The sequence below is a fragment of the Balaenoptera musculus genome, chromosome 4 (genome assembly GCF_009873245.2).
Source record: "Balaenoptera musculus isolate JJ_BM4_2016_0621 chromosome 4, mBalMus1.pri.v3, whole genome shotgun sequence".
NCBI classification, from domain to species: domain Eukaryota; kingdom Metazoa; phylum Chordata; class Mammalia; order Artiodactyla; family Balaenopteridae; genus Balaenoptera; species Balaenoptera musculus.
Window position 1 is genome coordinate 110,272,878 of NC_045788.1, and position 15,938 is coordinate 110,288,815.

Sequence of the window (15,938 nt, forward strand, 5' to 3'; positions counted from 1 at the left end):
ATAGCATAAAACAAGCTTCTTGGTGTTTTTCTTATCTCCTTAATTGAGAATCTAATTTCATAGCACTATAGTGCATAGCATCACAGGGGCTTAAGTTTTTTTTAAACAGTGAAATATTTTAGGCATAAACAAATAGGGGAAAATGTAATAAGCATCTCTGTGTACACCACCTACCTTAAAAAATAAAACCTTACAGATAATTATTAAAACTTCCTGTGTTCCCTTTCCTCTACCCAGTGGAAATCACAATAGAATTTGATGTTTGTCATTCTTATTTTTCTTTTGATATTTTTACTACATATGTATGTATCAATGTTATATAATACTATTTTGCATATTTTTTGAACTTTACATTAATGGTATTTCTATATACCTTTAAAATGAACTTTAATGTTTTACCTATTCCTATATATTGAATATTTAATCCAAACAGTTTATAGCATTATATAACATCCTGTTTAATTACACCATGATGTATTTACCCATTTTGTGGCTGATTTAACTTTCAATGGCTTCCATTTTTTGCTATTGCAAGCAATTCTTCAGTGAACGTCTTTGAATATTTTCTTGTGACCATTTGTGAGAATTTCCCTAGGGTATTACCTAGGAGTAGGATTGTTAGACCCCAGAGTTAACATAGCTTCAACTTTGCTATGTAATGCCAAATTGTTTTACCAGTTTGTACCCTCAGCTGCAGTGTTATTTTGTATCCTTGCTGACTACTTGATATTTTCAAACTTTTAATTTTTGCTAAGCCAGTGGGTGGGAAATGACATCTCACTGTTGTTTTAATCTGTGTTTCCTTAATTATGAGTGAGCTTGAGCATCATTATGTATGTTTATTGGTCATTCATATGTCCTCCCTTGAACACCTTTGTTGATTTTTCTATTGGTCTGTTTTTTTTTCTCATTGAATTATAGATCTTCATGTATTTTAGACGCTCTTTCTTGGTATGTTCATTACAAATGTATTCTCCCAGTTGGTAACTTGTCTTGTCATTCTGTCTATCTATCTATGTATGAAGATAGGTCTATAATTTTTGTGGTCAAATTTATTAGGCTTTTCCTTAAGGTTTTGTATGTATGTGTATGTGTGTGTACATGTATGTATCTTGTCTAAAAAACACTTTTAAACCCAAGATTATAAATATCTTTTCCTGTATTTTCTTCTAAGCATTTTATCATTTTGTCTATCATATTTAAATATTAATCTATGTTCAAATGATTCTTCAGTAATATTATTGGTACAGATCCATTTCATTTTTTTTCATAAGGATCACCAATTGTCCCAGCACCACTTATTAAACAGTGTGTCCTTTACTCACTGATTTTTAATGCCACCTCTATTACATGTTAAATTTCTATGTGTCCATGGGTCTCTTGTGGTTCATTTTGGCTTTCTTTCAGCATCTGCAGTCCACCTCTCCTTTGCCTCTTGTAGTTTATAACCTTCTACCTTTCTTGCTTGAGGCGTTTCTTTAGATTTTAACTCAGTTCTATCACATACTTGTGGATTTGGGTAATATGATTTTAATAATTTTTCACCATTTTTTTCTACCATAACATGTATTTTATCTAGTTGCCTAGAATGCGTTTCTATTTTTTTCATATTATCTCCCTTTGTTGATGGTGTTTCTTAAAAAAGGACCCATCATTCTGTTTATTGATAGAAGTAATAGAGTTGAAAGTACAATGGAAAATGTGTTGTAATCTTTAATTTTAAGATGCAAAAGGCAAACTTTCAAATATGTTTTAAAAAAAATAAGTTAAGCATAACCTGCTTTTTCTAAATGACTAGTAGAGTATTTTGTTTAGTACCTTAGAAAACAATGTTTTTTAGGCAATTTGATTCTGTATAAGTAGGCAGTATATTATACTTTGATTGAAATTTATTGAATATTAGTCCTATAATGCTATTGTTAATTGATCGTCTTTATTTTTTCAGATGATTGGAATCCATTTGCATACCCATATAAAAAACTGGATTTTGGAAAATGGGAGCTGTATATCCCACCAAAGCAGAATAGATCTGTCCTAGTACCTCATGGATCCAAATTAAAGGTACTTTCCTCCCTCCTGTTTTCATTTGAACTTACTATTTTCTTTTTGTCCTGTTTGAAAAGTTCGATTTAAACTATTAAAATGTAAACTGATGCATGATAATTATGGGAGAAACAGTGTAAATTTTTAAATAGAGGAAAATTTAAGAGAAGTCATCGCAAATTGAAATGTGTTAGACTGGAATTGTTCGGTTGGTAAGGTACTGAACTTAGTAGTTGTATTATTATCAACTTTGGAAACCTTATAGAAGGATCACTGAATAATTGCAAAAGTTTAGCCTGGAAAACAGAAAGTTTGATTAAAAAAAAAAAAAATGAAGCCTGTCTTCAAGTCAGCCGGGCAGAGAATTTTTACCTGTAGAGACAGACTTGATATAATTGACTTTGTGATGAGCCACATAAATGTGGGAGGCTGTGTTGGAGACCCATGGGTTTGGGGATATGATTTTCTTGATCTCTTTCTGCTCTTTGATATCAGGGCTGTTGCTTCTCCTGTTCTCCTTGGATTAGCCTAGGGGCCTGCCTGTCCTCTAGTTCCCCTCTGCTTTGGCTGACCATGCAGCTCTGCATTTAGGGTGTGCAGAGCCAACACAGCTGCCCTCTTCTGTCTCCTCAAGGGAGGCTTGAAGGATGGGTCCCAACGTCTGGATTACCTATCACAGATTTGATTACATGAGAGGCGATCTAAATCCTTCAACATTTACTTGATTTTAGCTCATGCTCATATAATTATGTAATATTTCCATGTCCCTTGTTTCTCTTTCCCTTCCTTGGACGTGTGATAGCATTCGTAGCATTTTTCATGATAGATTCTGTAAATGAATTATATTTTTATTGGCATTTGTTATTTAACAATATTAACCAGAGTTACTTAAAGTATATTTAAAATAAAAAATGCACTGTATGTTTGTTTTGCAGTTTTTTACAAATAATGAAATTATAAGTGTACCTGAAAATACTGAAATATTGCCTCACATAATATAGTTACCAGAAGAGCATATTGTCTGGAATAAAGGGACATTTTTATACGGGATAGCAGCCAAGGTTCTCCTAAATCTGAAGTGAAAAGGAGAAAAAGTAGCTACAGTATACAATAAGAGGGATTTAAATTTAATATATATAATCCCTTTTCCAAGTCAGTATAAGCTTCACGAGAGCAGGGGCCTTTGCTTTTCTGTTTGCTAATACTGTATGTTTTCAATTCTTAGAAGAGTGCCTGGCACAGAGTAGGCACTCAAAAAATGTTTATTGAATGTTAAAGCCATTTTTAGGCCCAATCTTTGAAGGAATAAACCATAGAGCTTGATTTTTCTATGGTCTGTAAGTCCTGATTTTAGGAAACTGTGAAGCGAGGCTACTATTATAGTACTGATTTCATTGTTGCTTTAGGTCTTTTGGCCATTTGTTTTGTTATATTTTGTTTTTAAGAATTGAAATTTCCAGTTTTTTAAAGTGCTGCAGAAATTTTTTTGTCTTCTTAAATTAGAAAATGTTATGGGCTTCAATTACCTACTCTTTGCATTAAATGGGGGGTTAATGAATTAATTTTTTACAGTTTTTAAAATTGAAGTATAGTTGATTTACTATATTATATTAGTTTCAGGTGTACAACATAGTGATTCAGTATTTTTATAGATTATATTCCATTTAAGTTTATTACAAAACAGTGGCTATATTTCCTTGTGCTATGCAATATATCCTTGTTGCTTATCTATTTTATAAGTAGTATTTTGTATCTCTTAATCCCGTACTTCTATTTTCCCTCTCCCTCCTATCCTCTCCCTACTGGTAACCACTAGTTTGTTTTCTATATCCACGAGTCTGTTTCTGTTTTGTTATATACAGTGAATGAATTAATTTTCATGTGTAGTTTTTATACATTGGGAAAAAATGATTACTAGGAATGAATGATTATTAATATATACAGTTAATAATGATAGGCATTTGCCTCTCCCATCCAACTCTAAAGCTTTTATATTTTCTCCTATGGTCTGAATGTTTGTGTCCTCCCCCCAAATCATATGTTGAGATACTAATTCCTGATGTGATGGTACTAGTACGTAGGGCTTTGAGACGTGCATAAATCATGAGGTATAGCCCTTCAAATAGGATTAGTGGCCTTAAAAAAGAAACTCCAGAGAGATCCCTAACCCCTTTCACCACATGAAGATACAACAAGAACTCTGCAACCTGGAGAAGAGCCCGTACCAGACCGTGCTAGCAGCTGATCTTGAACTTCCAGCTTCCAGAACTGTGAGAAATCAGTTTCTGTTGTTTGTAAGCCACTCAGTTCCTGATATTGTGTTATAGCAGCCCAAATGGACTAAGGTGCTTTCAACACTATGCTATGTACTATACTATGCTTTTTTTCATAAATTCATTTGACCTGGATGAAATGAAATAATAAAAAAAATTTTTTTTAAAACATCTTTTACCTTTTTACTTAAAAAAAAATCTATATCTAACAGTAAACATTCAAAAAATATCAATCAACTGTTGTGTAATCTTTATTCATTATTATTCTCTAAAGATTTCAGTGAGGATAAATTTACTAGAAATTTAGGCCTAAAATATCACTCATAGTGTTTAGATGTTTTAAATTTTGAGGAAACATTTAGATGCTATTATAATGTCAATATGGTGATATAAGTAGTTTTTCACTTATGGGAAATGATTTATCAGATTTTCTTTGTGGGGGCTGGGGTTAAATTCTGTATTAAAAATCAACTAACTTAAGGGTTTTGGCCTTTCAATCTGAAATTGTCCCTGGGTAGTCTACCTTGGTAATTAAAAATCTTGTCTTAAATTGAACTTGAAAATTTATTTCATTCCACAAGGGATTGACCTTTATAACTCACTTGTGGATGTTTCTCTTACGAATTATCTGGTAACCATTCTCAAAAAAGAATATTACCTACCATTGAAATAATAGCTTTATTTTCTTTGCAAAATACCTGGTCTTTTTAATTGAACACTTTGGAAGAAGATTCCCCATTGCTTATATGGTCATGTAAACGTCTCCTTTCCATGTTTTTAAGTGAGTTTACCCAAAAAAATATTTTAAAAGGAAAGTAATAAGGTGAGGAGGTCAGTGAAAGACCCCACGTCAGAAAAAGTGAGAGATCGGGGAAAGTGAACTTGAAAGGTGGGTTGGGGGCAAACTGAAGAATTCCTTTCTTTTCTTCTGATTTCCATTTTCTTCTTTTTTAAAAAAATCATTCCTATTAATATCCATATGACTAGCAATGGCAATTAAAATTGTCTTCTTTTAAGTGTTTAGGATATTTATGTACTTTAACTTTTCCTTGCCAAATCAGTAACAAAATGGACTAGGATAAAGGTTTTTTGATACCAGACTTTTAACCTTTTTGAAGGATCATGTATTAATTATCTAGAGCTACAATAACAAAATACCGTACTGTGGGTGGCTTAAGCAACAGAAATTTAATTTCTCACAGTTCTGGAGGCTGGAAGTCTGAGATCAGCCAGCGTGGTTGAGTTCCGGTGAGTTCTTTTCCTCGCTTACAGATGGCACTCACATGGCACTAATCCTATCATCAGGCCCCCATGCTCATGACCTCATTTAAACCTAATTATCTCCCAAATGTCCTGTCTCCAACTACCATCACAGTGGGGGTTAGGGCTTCAACATATGAACTTGGTGGGGGGCACATTTCAGTTCAGAGCAGATCATGTTGCTTTCTGAATTATATTTAGATGTTATACAATTGATTGGTAGAAAAGGGTCATGGAACTTAATACCTACATTTGCAGTTTCCTCAGATGAGACACATGAAAGAAATTAGAGATTTTACATTCATATTTAATTGAATCCTCACGGTAACACTGTGAGATAAAATACTGTTATTATATATTCATTTCATAGATGAGTACACTGAAGTTTAGAGAGGTTAAGTAGACGGTATTGCCTGGACTTGAATTCAGGCTTGTCTAATAGCAGAGTCCATGGTTCTAACCATTGTGCTACACTGCTGGTCAGGCTAAGGGTTCACAGAGAGAAAAAGGAAAAAAAAAGTGATACAGAGGAAGTAGAACTTGAGCCTTGTCTCAGGTCTAACAAATTATTATTATTATTATTATTTTAATTAATTAATTAATTATTAATTTATGGCTGTGTTGGATCTTCGTTTCTGTGCGAGGGCTTTCTCTAGTTGTGGCAAGCGGAGGCCACTCTTCATCGCGGTGCACGGGCCTCTCACTATCGCGGCCTCTCCTGTTGTGGAGCACAGGCTCCAGATACGCAGGCTCAGTAATTGTGGCTCACGGGCCTAGTTGCTCCACGGCATGTGGGATCTTCCCAGACCAGGGCTCGAACCCGTGTCTCCTGCATTGGCAGGCAGATTCTCAACCACTGCGCCACCAGGGAAGCCCACAAATTATTTTATACCATAATTGCTTTTGCTTTTTTGTGTGGGGACTATTGTCTCCATTTTTCAAGGTGCTGAGTATTGAAGTGACCTTCCCTGAGAATAGAAAGGAGATAGAAAGTTTGTGGAAAGAATTTGGGTTTTAGAGAATAAGAGATCAGATTGATTACATAAATTGAAACTAGTTATTGAGAGCTAGAATGAGATTGCTAGGCAGAAAGATGCCATTGGGCAGGGATGTGGCACGTTGAAAAATTAGTGTCTACATATTTGCTTAAGAAGGTTAATCTCATAAGCACTTTATCCTTTATTTCTGGACTATTTTCTTGTGTCATTTCTCCGTCTATTTCCTTCTCTCCACATTTTTTGTTAACTGTTTTAGGATATTCTAGTATTTGGATATTGAATCTCCTAGATTTTCTTATCTTTTTGTCAAGTTCCCCATCATTTTGACTTTCTGTTCCATTTTGAGAAGTTATCTTCCAACTGCATTATTTTAGTAATCACATTAAAAACATTTCTAATAACATGCCTGTGTCGTCTACCTTTTGTGTAGATTCTGTCATTGTTAAATACTCAAAGATAGTTTTATCTTTTTCAAAGTATTATAGATGTTTTATTTTTTCCCCAAGTTTTCTTCTTGTTCCCCCACCCTCTCACTGTTTCTTTCAGATTTTCTTTTCCTGTGTGTTTTTGCTTTTTTTTTTTAGTCCCTTGTCTTTTGTGTTGCAGGCTGTCTTGAAATGCCTGGTGATCCATGGTAATATAATCATATTTTAGAATAAGTTAGGAAAAGACAATTGAAAATTTTTTTGGTGTCCTTTGTTCCTGGTGATCTTCACTGTTGGGTAGTCAGAAAGTGAGACAGCCTTTATATTGATGGAGAGAAGTGAAAGTTTTTCTCTGGGGTCATTTATTTTTTCCAGAGGTGAATCTTCCAGTCTCTTACAAGGGATGGGTGGAAAGGGTATGGAGTGGAGGAAGTTTTATGTGGCTACTGGCATCCATGCATAAGGACAGGGAAAGTAGATAAGGGTCCCAACTTTCAGTAAGACACTGAATCCCCCTATTTTTAACCATATGATTCACCTCTGCCATTTGCTATGCTCATTGTCTCTGAACTTGGAGCCTTCCTAGTTCAGTGTTTTTCAGAGAGTGAACATCTGATCTCCCATTTGAGGGGTGAGAGGTGGCATTTTGGAGGAATACACGTTTATCTGTATGGGTTAGGGAAAGGCTCTGCTGAAGAGCCTACAGTGCCCTTGTTTAACACTGCATCTTACCTTCTGCCATAGTACTAGAAGCCTCCAGATGCCGAGTTTCCTAGGGCTTCTGTGAAGCAAACTGACCAACTCTCTTCAGGTTCTTCCTCTGCAATAGCAGATTTTAATTTTTTCCTGTCTACTTAGTTCCTTACCACTCCAACTACTTTCTAAGTTCCAAAAATTTGTTGAAATTTCTGTTCTCTTGTTGCCTCCTTTTCTGTCTTTCTCTGTTAATACTTTTTGTATTCCTTTGCTGTTATTTATTTTAACAGAAGTTTGGTAGGTTTGTTATTTTGATTATACTTCTTAAACCCCTGTATTTAAAAGAAAGAAGAAAAAAATACATCTACCGGATAGAAGAATATTTTATAATTCTGGGGCCTCGGTTGAGTATTATATTCTTATCGTATGCCATGATTATAAAATTTTGGTCAGACTGATTATTTCTAGCTTGTGGTGTCTTTACATATTATTATATGTGATAAAGATTTTCTTCTCTATGACCCACAGAAAATCCTTTACTCACTTCATTTGTTACCTGGTTCAACTTAATCAACCTTTAAGACCCTGAAACATCTAATTGTGGGAGAATGTGTAGGTAGAATTAGATGCACTTTCCTTTACCACAGAGCTTATAATTCTCTGTGTTTGCAAAATACACCATGAATGTTAATGAACCTAAATAACATACTAGGAAATGGTCTTCCTCTGTAGATGAGAATAAAGGCTTTTTAATTGATTCATTTTTCTTTTGTTTTTTTCTGAAGCTCTCTAGAATGTTGGCAGGAAACACAAAATAAATGTGTAAATTTCCAAAGCAGTCTTTTTACCAATATTTAGCATAACTCTGTTTGCCTAGAGGGTGGGTGAGGTAGAAAGTGTGAGTGTTTCCTTCTGTTTTGAGCGTGCGCCACATTAATTTATCAGATTTTACTCTTTTTCTTTCTTAATATCTTAGTTAGCACATATTTAGTTTTATATTTTCTGCACTCGACGTATTGCACTGTTTTCCCTGGATGTATGTGAAGAAATAAAAGACAAAATGCCTGCACTTTGAATTTATTGTCCACTTGGAGAAAACTCACCATAAACAAATGAGTCACTTGAGCATTCTGTGGCTGGTAAGGGAGTAGAGGAAGAAGCTTATTTTTTTTTGAGAGGTTTATAACAGGAAAGTAAGAATAAGTAAATAGAATATGTGGTTGTTTCTTTTTTATATTTGTTAGTTCCTTTCATTTTTGGTTAAATATTAATGGGGCTAAGAGGGGGCCCAAGAAAGAAGATGACAGGGAGAGAGAACAAGAATTAGAGATAGATTCTTAGGAAACTGGAAAGATGGAGAAGAATTAAGGTCAAGGTTGAATAGTTAGTTAGGGAATGATTATGGAAAGAGATGCATTTTAAGCTTGGTCTTGAAGGAGTTAATGGATTAGATTAATGAATAGGTTGTCAGGGGTCTATTAGAGAATAAAAGAAAATAAAGTTAAGCAAGATTATACAGGAATTAACCAATTCTATATGGGAGACAGTGGTCAGTTTGACTTGTATTGACTTATGAAGATGTCACATGTGTAAGGAGACTAAATGGAATAATGAATCTATTTTAGGAAATTTTACTCTAAAAGCGTGCAGGGCCCTACAATTGCTAAATTTTGACAGAGATTCTTTTTTGCTTTTTCTTAAATCCTACATTTCTTACTTTAAGAAAAACCTCAATAACTTTAAAAAATGAACAATTTATTCTTTAACCTGTGGTGTTTTTTGACCCTTAATGATCTCTTTTTTTTTTTCTCAGAAATGTTCATTCTCTCTCTTCTAGAGCATATAAAAATACTTAAGTAATCTTATTATCAATTAACAAAAATTAGTCACTGTTAATGGATCCTGAATGTTCTCTCTTTTTCTTTTATGTCATAAAGATTCCTAGAAAGAAGAACTTTACTATCACGTACGTCTTCTCTTTCTATATCCTCACTTCCAATTCATTGTTTTCTATCCTCTCCTACTCTGATTTAATAAAAAATAAAGTAAAATGGTACAAATAGCTGGATGATGATAATTTAAATTTAAGACCTATGAATGAAGCAATATAAATCTCATTTACTATTATGAATCATTTGAACCACATATTCACATTAGTATTTCATATAAATTTATAGATGATTTCTACTATGTCATGGCCTGTGATAGGATCTGAATCTTCTGCAGTTCCTGAGTGATCATTTCTAGTTATGTCATGGGTAAACTATATTCTTTTGCTGTGTACCACCTGCCAACTCAAACTTGTCATAAATCATTGCTTTTGCAGCTTACTTGTTAACAGTTTCTTTTCTTATTTCACATCCTATAGAAATTCTTTTATTGATGACTTGAGATCTTATATATTTGTCTAGGATTTTATATTTCTGGTTTTGTCTTATATCCAGTGTTGCTGATAAAATCCTGTTAATTTGATTTTTATTCCTTTGTATGTAATCAGCCCTTTCTCTTGGTAGTCACTTGGATTTCCTCTTTTTTTTTTTTTTTTTGTTTCTGCGATAGAGTAGCTACTTTTCTTTCATGTGTTTTTTTTTTTTTTTAAACATCTTTATTGAAGTATAATTGCTTTACAATGGTGTGTTAGTTTCTGCTTTATAACAAAGTGAATCAGTTATACATATACATATGTTCCCATATCTCTTCCCTCTTGCATCTCCCTCCCTCCCACCCTCCCCATCCCACCCCCCTAGGTGGTCACAAAGCACCGAGCTGATCTCCCTGTGCTATGCGGCTGCTTCCCACTAGCTATCTATTTTACATTTGGTAGTGTATATATGTCCATGACACTCTCTCACCCTGTCACATCTCACCCCTCCCCCTCCCCATATCCTCAATTCCATTCTCTAGTAGGTCTGTGTCTTTATCCCCGTCTTGCCACTAGGTTCTTCATGGCCTTTTTTTTTTTTTTTTCCTTAGATTCCATATATATGTGTTAGCATACTGTATTTGTTTTTCTCTTTCTGACTTACTTCACTCTGTATGACAGACTCTAACTCCATCCACCTCATTACAAATACCTCCATTTCATTTCTTTTTATGGCTGAGTAATATTCCATTGTATATATGTGCCACATCTTCTTTATCCATTCATCTGTCGATGGACATTTAGGTTGCTTCCATGTCCTGGCTATTGTAAATAGAGCTGCAATGAACATTTTGGTACATGACTCTTTTTGAGCTATGGTTTTCTCAGGGTATATGCCCAGTAGTGGGATTGCTGGGTCGTATGGTAGTTCTATTTGTAGTTTTTTAAGGAACCTCCATACTGTTCTCCATAGTGGCTGTATCAACTTACATTCCCACCAACAGGGCAAGAGTGTTCCCTTTCCTCCACACCCTCTCCAGCATTTATTGTTTCTAGATTTTTTGATGATGGCCGTTCTGACCGGTGTGAGATGATATTTCATTGTAGTTTTGATTTGCATTTCTCTAATGATTAATGATGTTGAGCATTCTTTCATGTGTCTGTTGGCAATCTGTATATCTTCTTTGGAGAAATGTCTATTTAGGTCTTCTGCCCATTTTTGGATTGGGTTGTTCGTTTTTTGTTATTGAGCTGCATGAGCTGCTTGTAAATCTTGGAGATTAATCCTTTGTCAGTTGCTTCATTTGCAAATATTTTCTCCCATTCTGATGGTTGTCTTTTGGTCTTGTTTATGGTTTCCTTTGCTGTGCAAAAGCTTTTAAGTTTCATTAGGTCCCATTTGTTTATTTGTGTTCTTATTTCCATTTCTCTAGGAGCTGGGTCAAAAAGAATCTTGCTGTGATGTATGTCATAGAGTGTTCTGCCTATGTTTTCCTCTAAGAGTTTGATAGTGTCTGGCCTTACACTTAGGTCTTTAATCCATTTTGAGTTTATTTTTGTGCATGGTGTCAGGGAGTGTTCTAATTTCATACTTTTACATGTATCTGTCCAATTTTCCCAGCACCACTTATTGAAGAGGCTGTCTTTTCTCCACTGTAAATGCTTGCCTCCTTTATCAAAGATAAGGTGACCATATGTGTGTGGGTTTATCTCTGGGCTTTCTATCCTGTTCCATTGATCTATATTTCTGTTTTTGTGCCAGAACCAAACTGTCTTGATTACTGTAGCTTTGTAATATAGTCTGAAGTCAGGGAGACTGATTCCCCCAGCTCCATTTTTCGTTCTCAAGATTGCTTTGGCTATTCGGGGTCTTTTGTGTTTCCATACAAATTGTGAAAGTTTTTGTTCTAGTTCTGTGAAAAATGCCAGTGGTAGTTTGATAGGGATTGCATTGAATCTGTAGATTGCTTTGGGTAGTAGAGTCATTTTCACAATGTTGATTCTTCCAATCCAGGAACATGGTATATCTCTCCATCTATTTGTATCATCTTTAATTTCTTTCATCAGTGTCTTATAATTTTCTGCATACAGGTCTTTTGTCTCCTTAGGTAGGTTTATTCCTAGATATTTTATTCTTTTTGTTGCAATGGTAAACGGGAGTGTTTTCTTAATTTCACTTTCAGATTTTTCGTCATTAGTGTATAGAAATGCAAGAGATTTCTGTGCATTAATTTTGTATCCTGCTACTTTACCAAATTCATTGATTAGCTCTAGGAGTTTTCTGGTAGCATCTTTAGGATTCTCTATGTATAGTATTATGTCATCTGCAAACAGTGACAGCTTTACTTCTTCTTTTCCGATTTGGATTCCTTTTATTTCTTTGTCTTCTCTGATTGCTGTGGCTAACACTTCCAAAACTATGTTGAATAATAGTGGTGAGAGTGGGCAACCTTGTCTTGTTCCCGATCTTAGTGGAAATGGTTTCAGTTTTTCACCATTGAGGACAATGTTGGCTGTGGGTTTGTCATATATGGCCTTTATTATGTTGAGGAAAGTTCCCTCTATGCCTACTTTCTGCAGGGCTTTTATCATAAATGGGTGTTGAATTTTGTCGAAAGCTTTCTCTGCATCTGTTGAGATGATCATATGGTTTTTCTCCTTCAATTTGTTAATATGGTGTATCACATTGATTGATTTGCGTATATTGAAGAATCCTTGCATTCCTGGGATAAACCCCACTTGATCATCGTGTATGATCCTTTTAATGTGCTGTTGGATTCTGTTTGCGAGTATTTTGTTGAGGATTTTTGCATCTATGTTCATCAGTGATATTGGCCTATAGTTTTCTTTCTTTGTGACATCTTTGTCTGGTTTTGGTATCAGGGTGATGGTGGCCTCGTAGAATGAGTTTGGGAGTGTTCCTCCCTCTGCAATATTTTGGAAGAGTTTGAGAAGGATAGGTGTTAGCTCGTCTCTAAATGTTTGATAGAATTCACCTGTGAAGCCATCTGGTCCTGGGCTTTTGTTTGTTGGAAGGTTTTTAATCACAGTTTCAATTTCAGTGCTTGTGATTGGTCTGTTCATATTTTCTATTTCTTCCTGGTTCAGTCTCGGTAGGTTGTGCATTTCTAAGAATCTGTCCATTTCTTCCAGGTTGTCCATTTTATTGGCATAGAGTTGCTTGTAGTAATCTCTCATGATCTTTTGTATTTCTGCAGTGTCAGTGGTTACTTCTCCTTTTTCATTTCTAATTCTATTGATTTGAGTCTTCTCCCTTTTTCTCTTGATGAGTCTGGCTAATGGTTTATCAATTTTGTTTATCTTCTCAAAGAACCAGCTTTTAGTTTCATTGATTTTTGCTATTGTTTCCTTCATTTCTTTTTCATTTATTTCTGACCTGATCTTTATGATTTCTTTCCTTCTGCTAGCTTTGGGGTTTTTTTGTTCTTCTTTCTCTAATTGCTTTAGGTGCAAGGTTAGGTTGTTTATTCGAGATGTTTCCTGTTTCTTGAGGTAGGCTTGTATTGCTATAAACTTCCCTCTTAGCACTGCTTTTGCTGCGTCCCATAGGTTTTGGGTCGTCGTATCTCCATTGTCATTTGTTTCTAGGTATTTTTAGATTTCCCCTTTGATTTCTTCAGTGGTCACTTTGTTATTAAGTAATGTATTGTTTAGCCTCCATGTGTTTGTATTTTTTACAGATCTTTTCCTGTAATTGATATCTAGTCTCATAGCGTTGTGGTCAGAAAAGATACTTGATACGATTTCAATTTTCTTAAATTTACCAAGGCTTGATTTGTGACCCAAGGTATGATCTATCCTGGAGAATGTTCCATGAGCACTTGAGAAAAATGTGTATTCTGTTGCTTTTGGGTGGAATGTCCTATAAATATCAATTAAGTCCATCTTGTTTAATGTATCATTTAAAGCTTGTGTTTCCTTATTTATTTTCATTTTGGATGATCTGTCCATTGGTGAAAGTGGGGTGTTAAAGTCTCCTACTATGATTGTGTTGCTGTCGATTTCCCCTCTTATGGCTGTTAGTATTTGCCTTATGTATTGAGGTGCTCCTATGTTGGGTGCATAAATATTTACAATTGTTATACCTTCCTCTTGGATCGATCCCTTGATCATTATATAGTGTCCTTCTTTGTCTCTTGTAATAGTCTTTATTTTAAAGTCTATTTTGTCTGATATGAGAATTGCTACTCCAGCTTTCTTTTGATTTCCATTTGCATGGAATATCTTTTTCCATCCCCTCACTTTCAGTTGGTGTGTGTCTCTAGGTCTGAAGTGGGTCTCTTGTAGACAGCATATATATGGGTCTTGTTTTTGTATCCATTCAGCCAGCCTGTGTCTTTTGGTGGGAGCATTTAATCCATTTACGTTCAAGGTAATTATCGATATGTATGTTCCTATTCCCATTTTCTTAAATGTTTTGGGTTTGTTATTGTAGGTGTTTTCCTTCTCTTGTGTTTCTTGCCTAGAGAAGTTCCTTTAGCATTTGTTGTAAAGCTGGTTTGGTGGTGCTGAACTCTCTCAGCTTTTGCTTGTCTGTAAAGGTTTTAATTTCTCCATCACATCTGAATGAGATCCTTGCTGGGTAGAGTAATCTTGGCTGTAGGTTTTTCTCCTTCATCACTTGAAGTATATCCTGCCACTCCCTTCTGGCTTGCAGAGTTTCTGCTGAAAGATCAGATGTTAACCTTATGGGGATTCCCTTGTGTGTTATTTGTTGTTTTTCCCTTGCTGCTTTTAATATGTTTTCTTTATATTTAATTTTTGACAGTTTGATTAATATGTGTCTTGGCATGTTTCTCCTTGGGTTTATCCTGTATGGGACTCTCTGTGCTTCCAGGACTTGACTAACTATTTCCTTTCCCATATTAGGGAAGTTTTCAACTATAATCTCTTCAAATATTTTCTCAGTCCCTTTCTTTTTCTCTTCTTCTTCTGGGACCCCTATAATTCGAATGTTGGTGCGTTTAATGTTGTCCCAGAGGTCTCTGAGACTGTCCTCAGTTCTTTTCATTCTTTTTTCTTTATCCTGCTCTGCAGTAGTTATTTCCACCATTTTATCTTCCAGGTCACTTATCCTTTCTTCTGCCTCAGTTATTCTGCTATTGATCCCATCTAGAGTATTTTTAATTTCATTTATTGTGTTTTTCATCATTGCTTGGTTCCTCTTTAGTTCTTCTACGTCCTTGTTAAATGTTTCTTGCATTTTGTCTATTCTATTTCGAAGATTTTGGATCATCCTTACTATCATTATTCTGAATTCTTTTTCAGGTAGACTCCCTATTTCCTCTTCATTTGTTAGGTCTGGTGTGTTTTGACCCTGCTCCTTCATCTGCTGTGTGTTTTTCTGTCTTCTCATTTTGCTTATCTTACTGTGTTTGGGGTCTCCTTTTCACAGGCTGCAGGTTCATAGTTCCCATTGTTTTTCGTATCTGTCCCCAGTGGCTAACGTTGGTTCAGTGGGTTGTGTAGGCTTCCTGGTGGAGGGAACTAGTGCCTGAGTTCTGGTGGATGAGGCTGGATCTTGTCTTTCTGGTGGGCACGTCCACGTCTGGTGGTGTATTTTGGGGTGTCTGTGGCCTTATTATGATTTTAGGCAGCCTCTCTGCTAATGGATGGGGCTGTGTTCCTGTCTTGCTAGTTGTTTGGCATAGGGTGTCCAGCACTGTAGCTTGCTGGTCATTGAGTGAAGCTGGGTCTTGATGTTGAGATGGAGATCTCTGAGAGATTTTTGCCGTTTGGTATTACGTGGAGCTGGGAGGCCTCTTGTGGACCAGTGTCCTGAAGTTGGCTCTCCCACCTCAGAGGCACGGCCCTGATGCCTGGCTGGAGCACCAAGAGCCTTTCATCCACACGGCTCAGA

The 15,938-nt window shown here is 35.5% G+C and overlaps 1 protein-coding gene across 1 annotated transcript in view; it reads left to right on the forward strand.

Moving 5' to 3' along the window:
• Nucleotides 1-15,938, forward strand: part of GBE1 (1,4-alpha-glucan branching enzyme 1) — a 283,524-nt gene that overhangs the window by 96,879 nt on the left and 170,707 nt on the right. Inside the window, exon 3 of the mRNA XM_036851650.1 lies at nucleotides 1,946-2,061. Within this exon, the coding sequence (XP_036707545.1) occupies nucleotides 1,946-2,061 (116 nt within the window). The remainder of the gene's footprint in view (nucleotides 1-1,945; nucleotides 2,062-15,938) is intronic.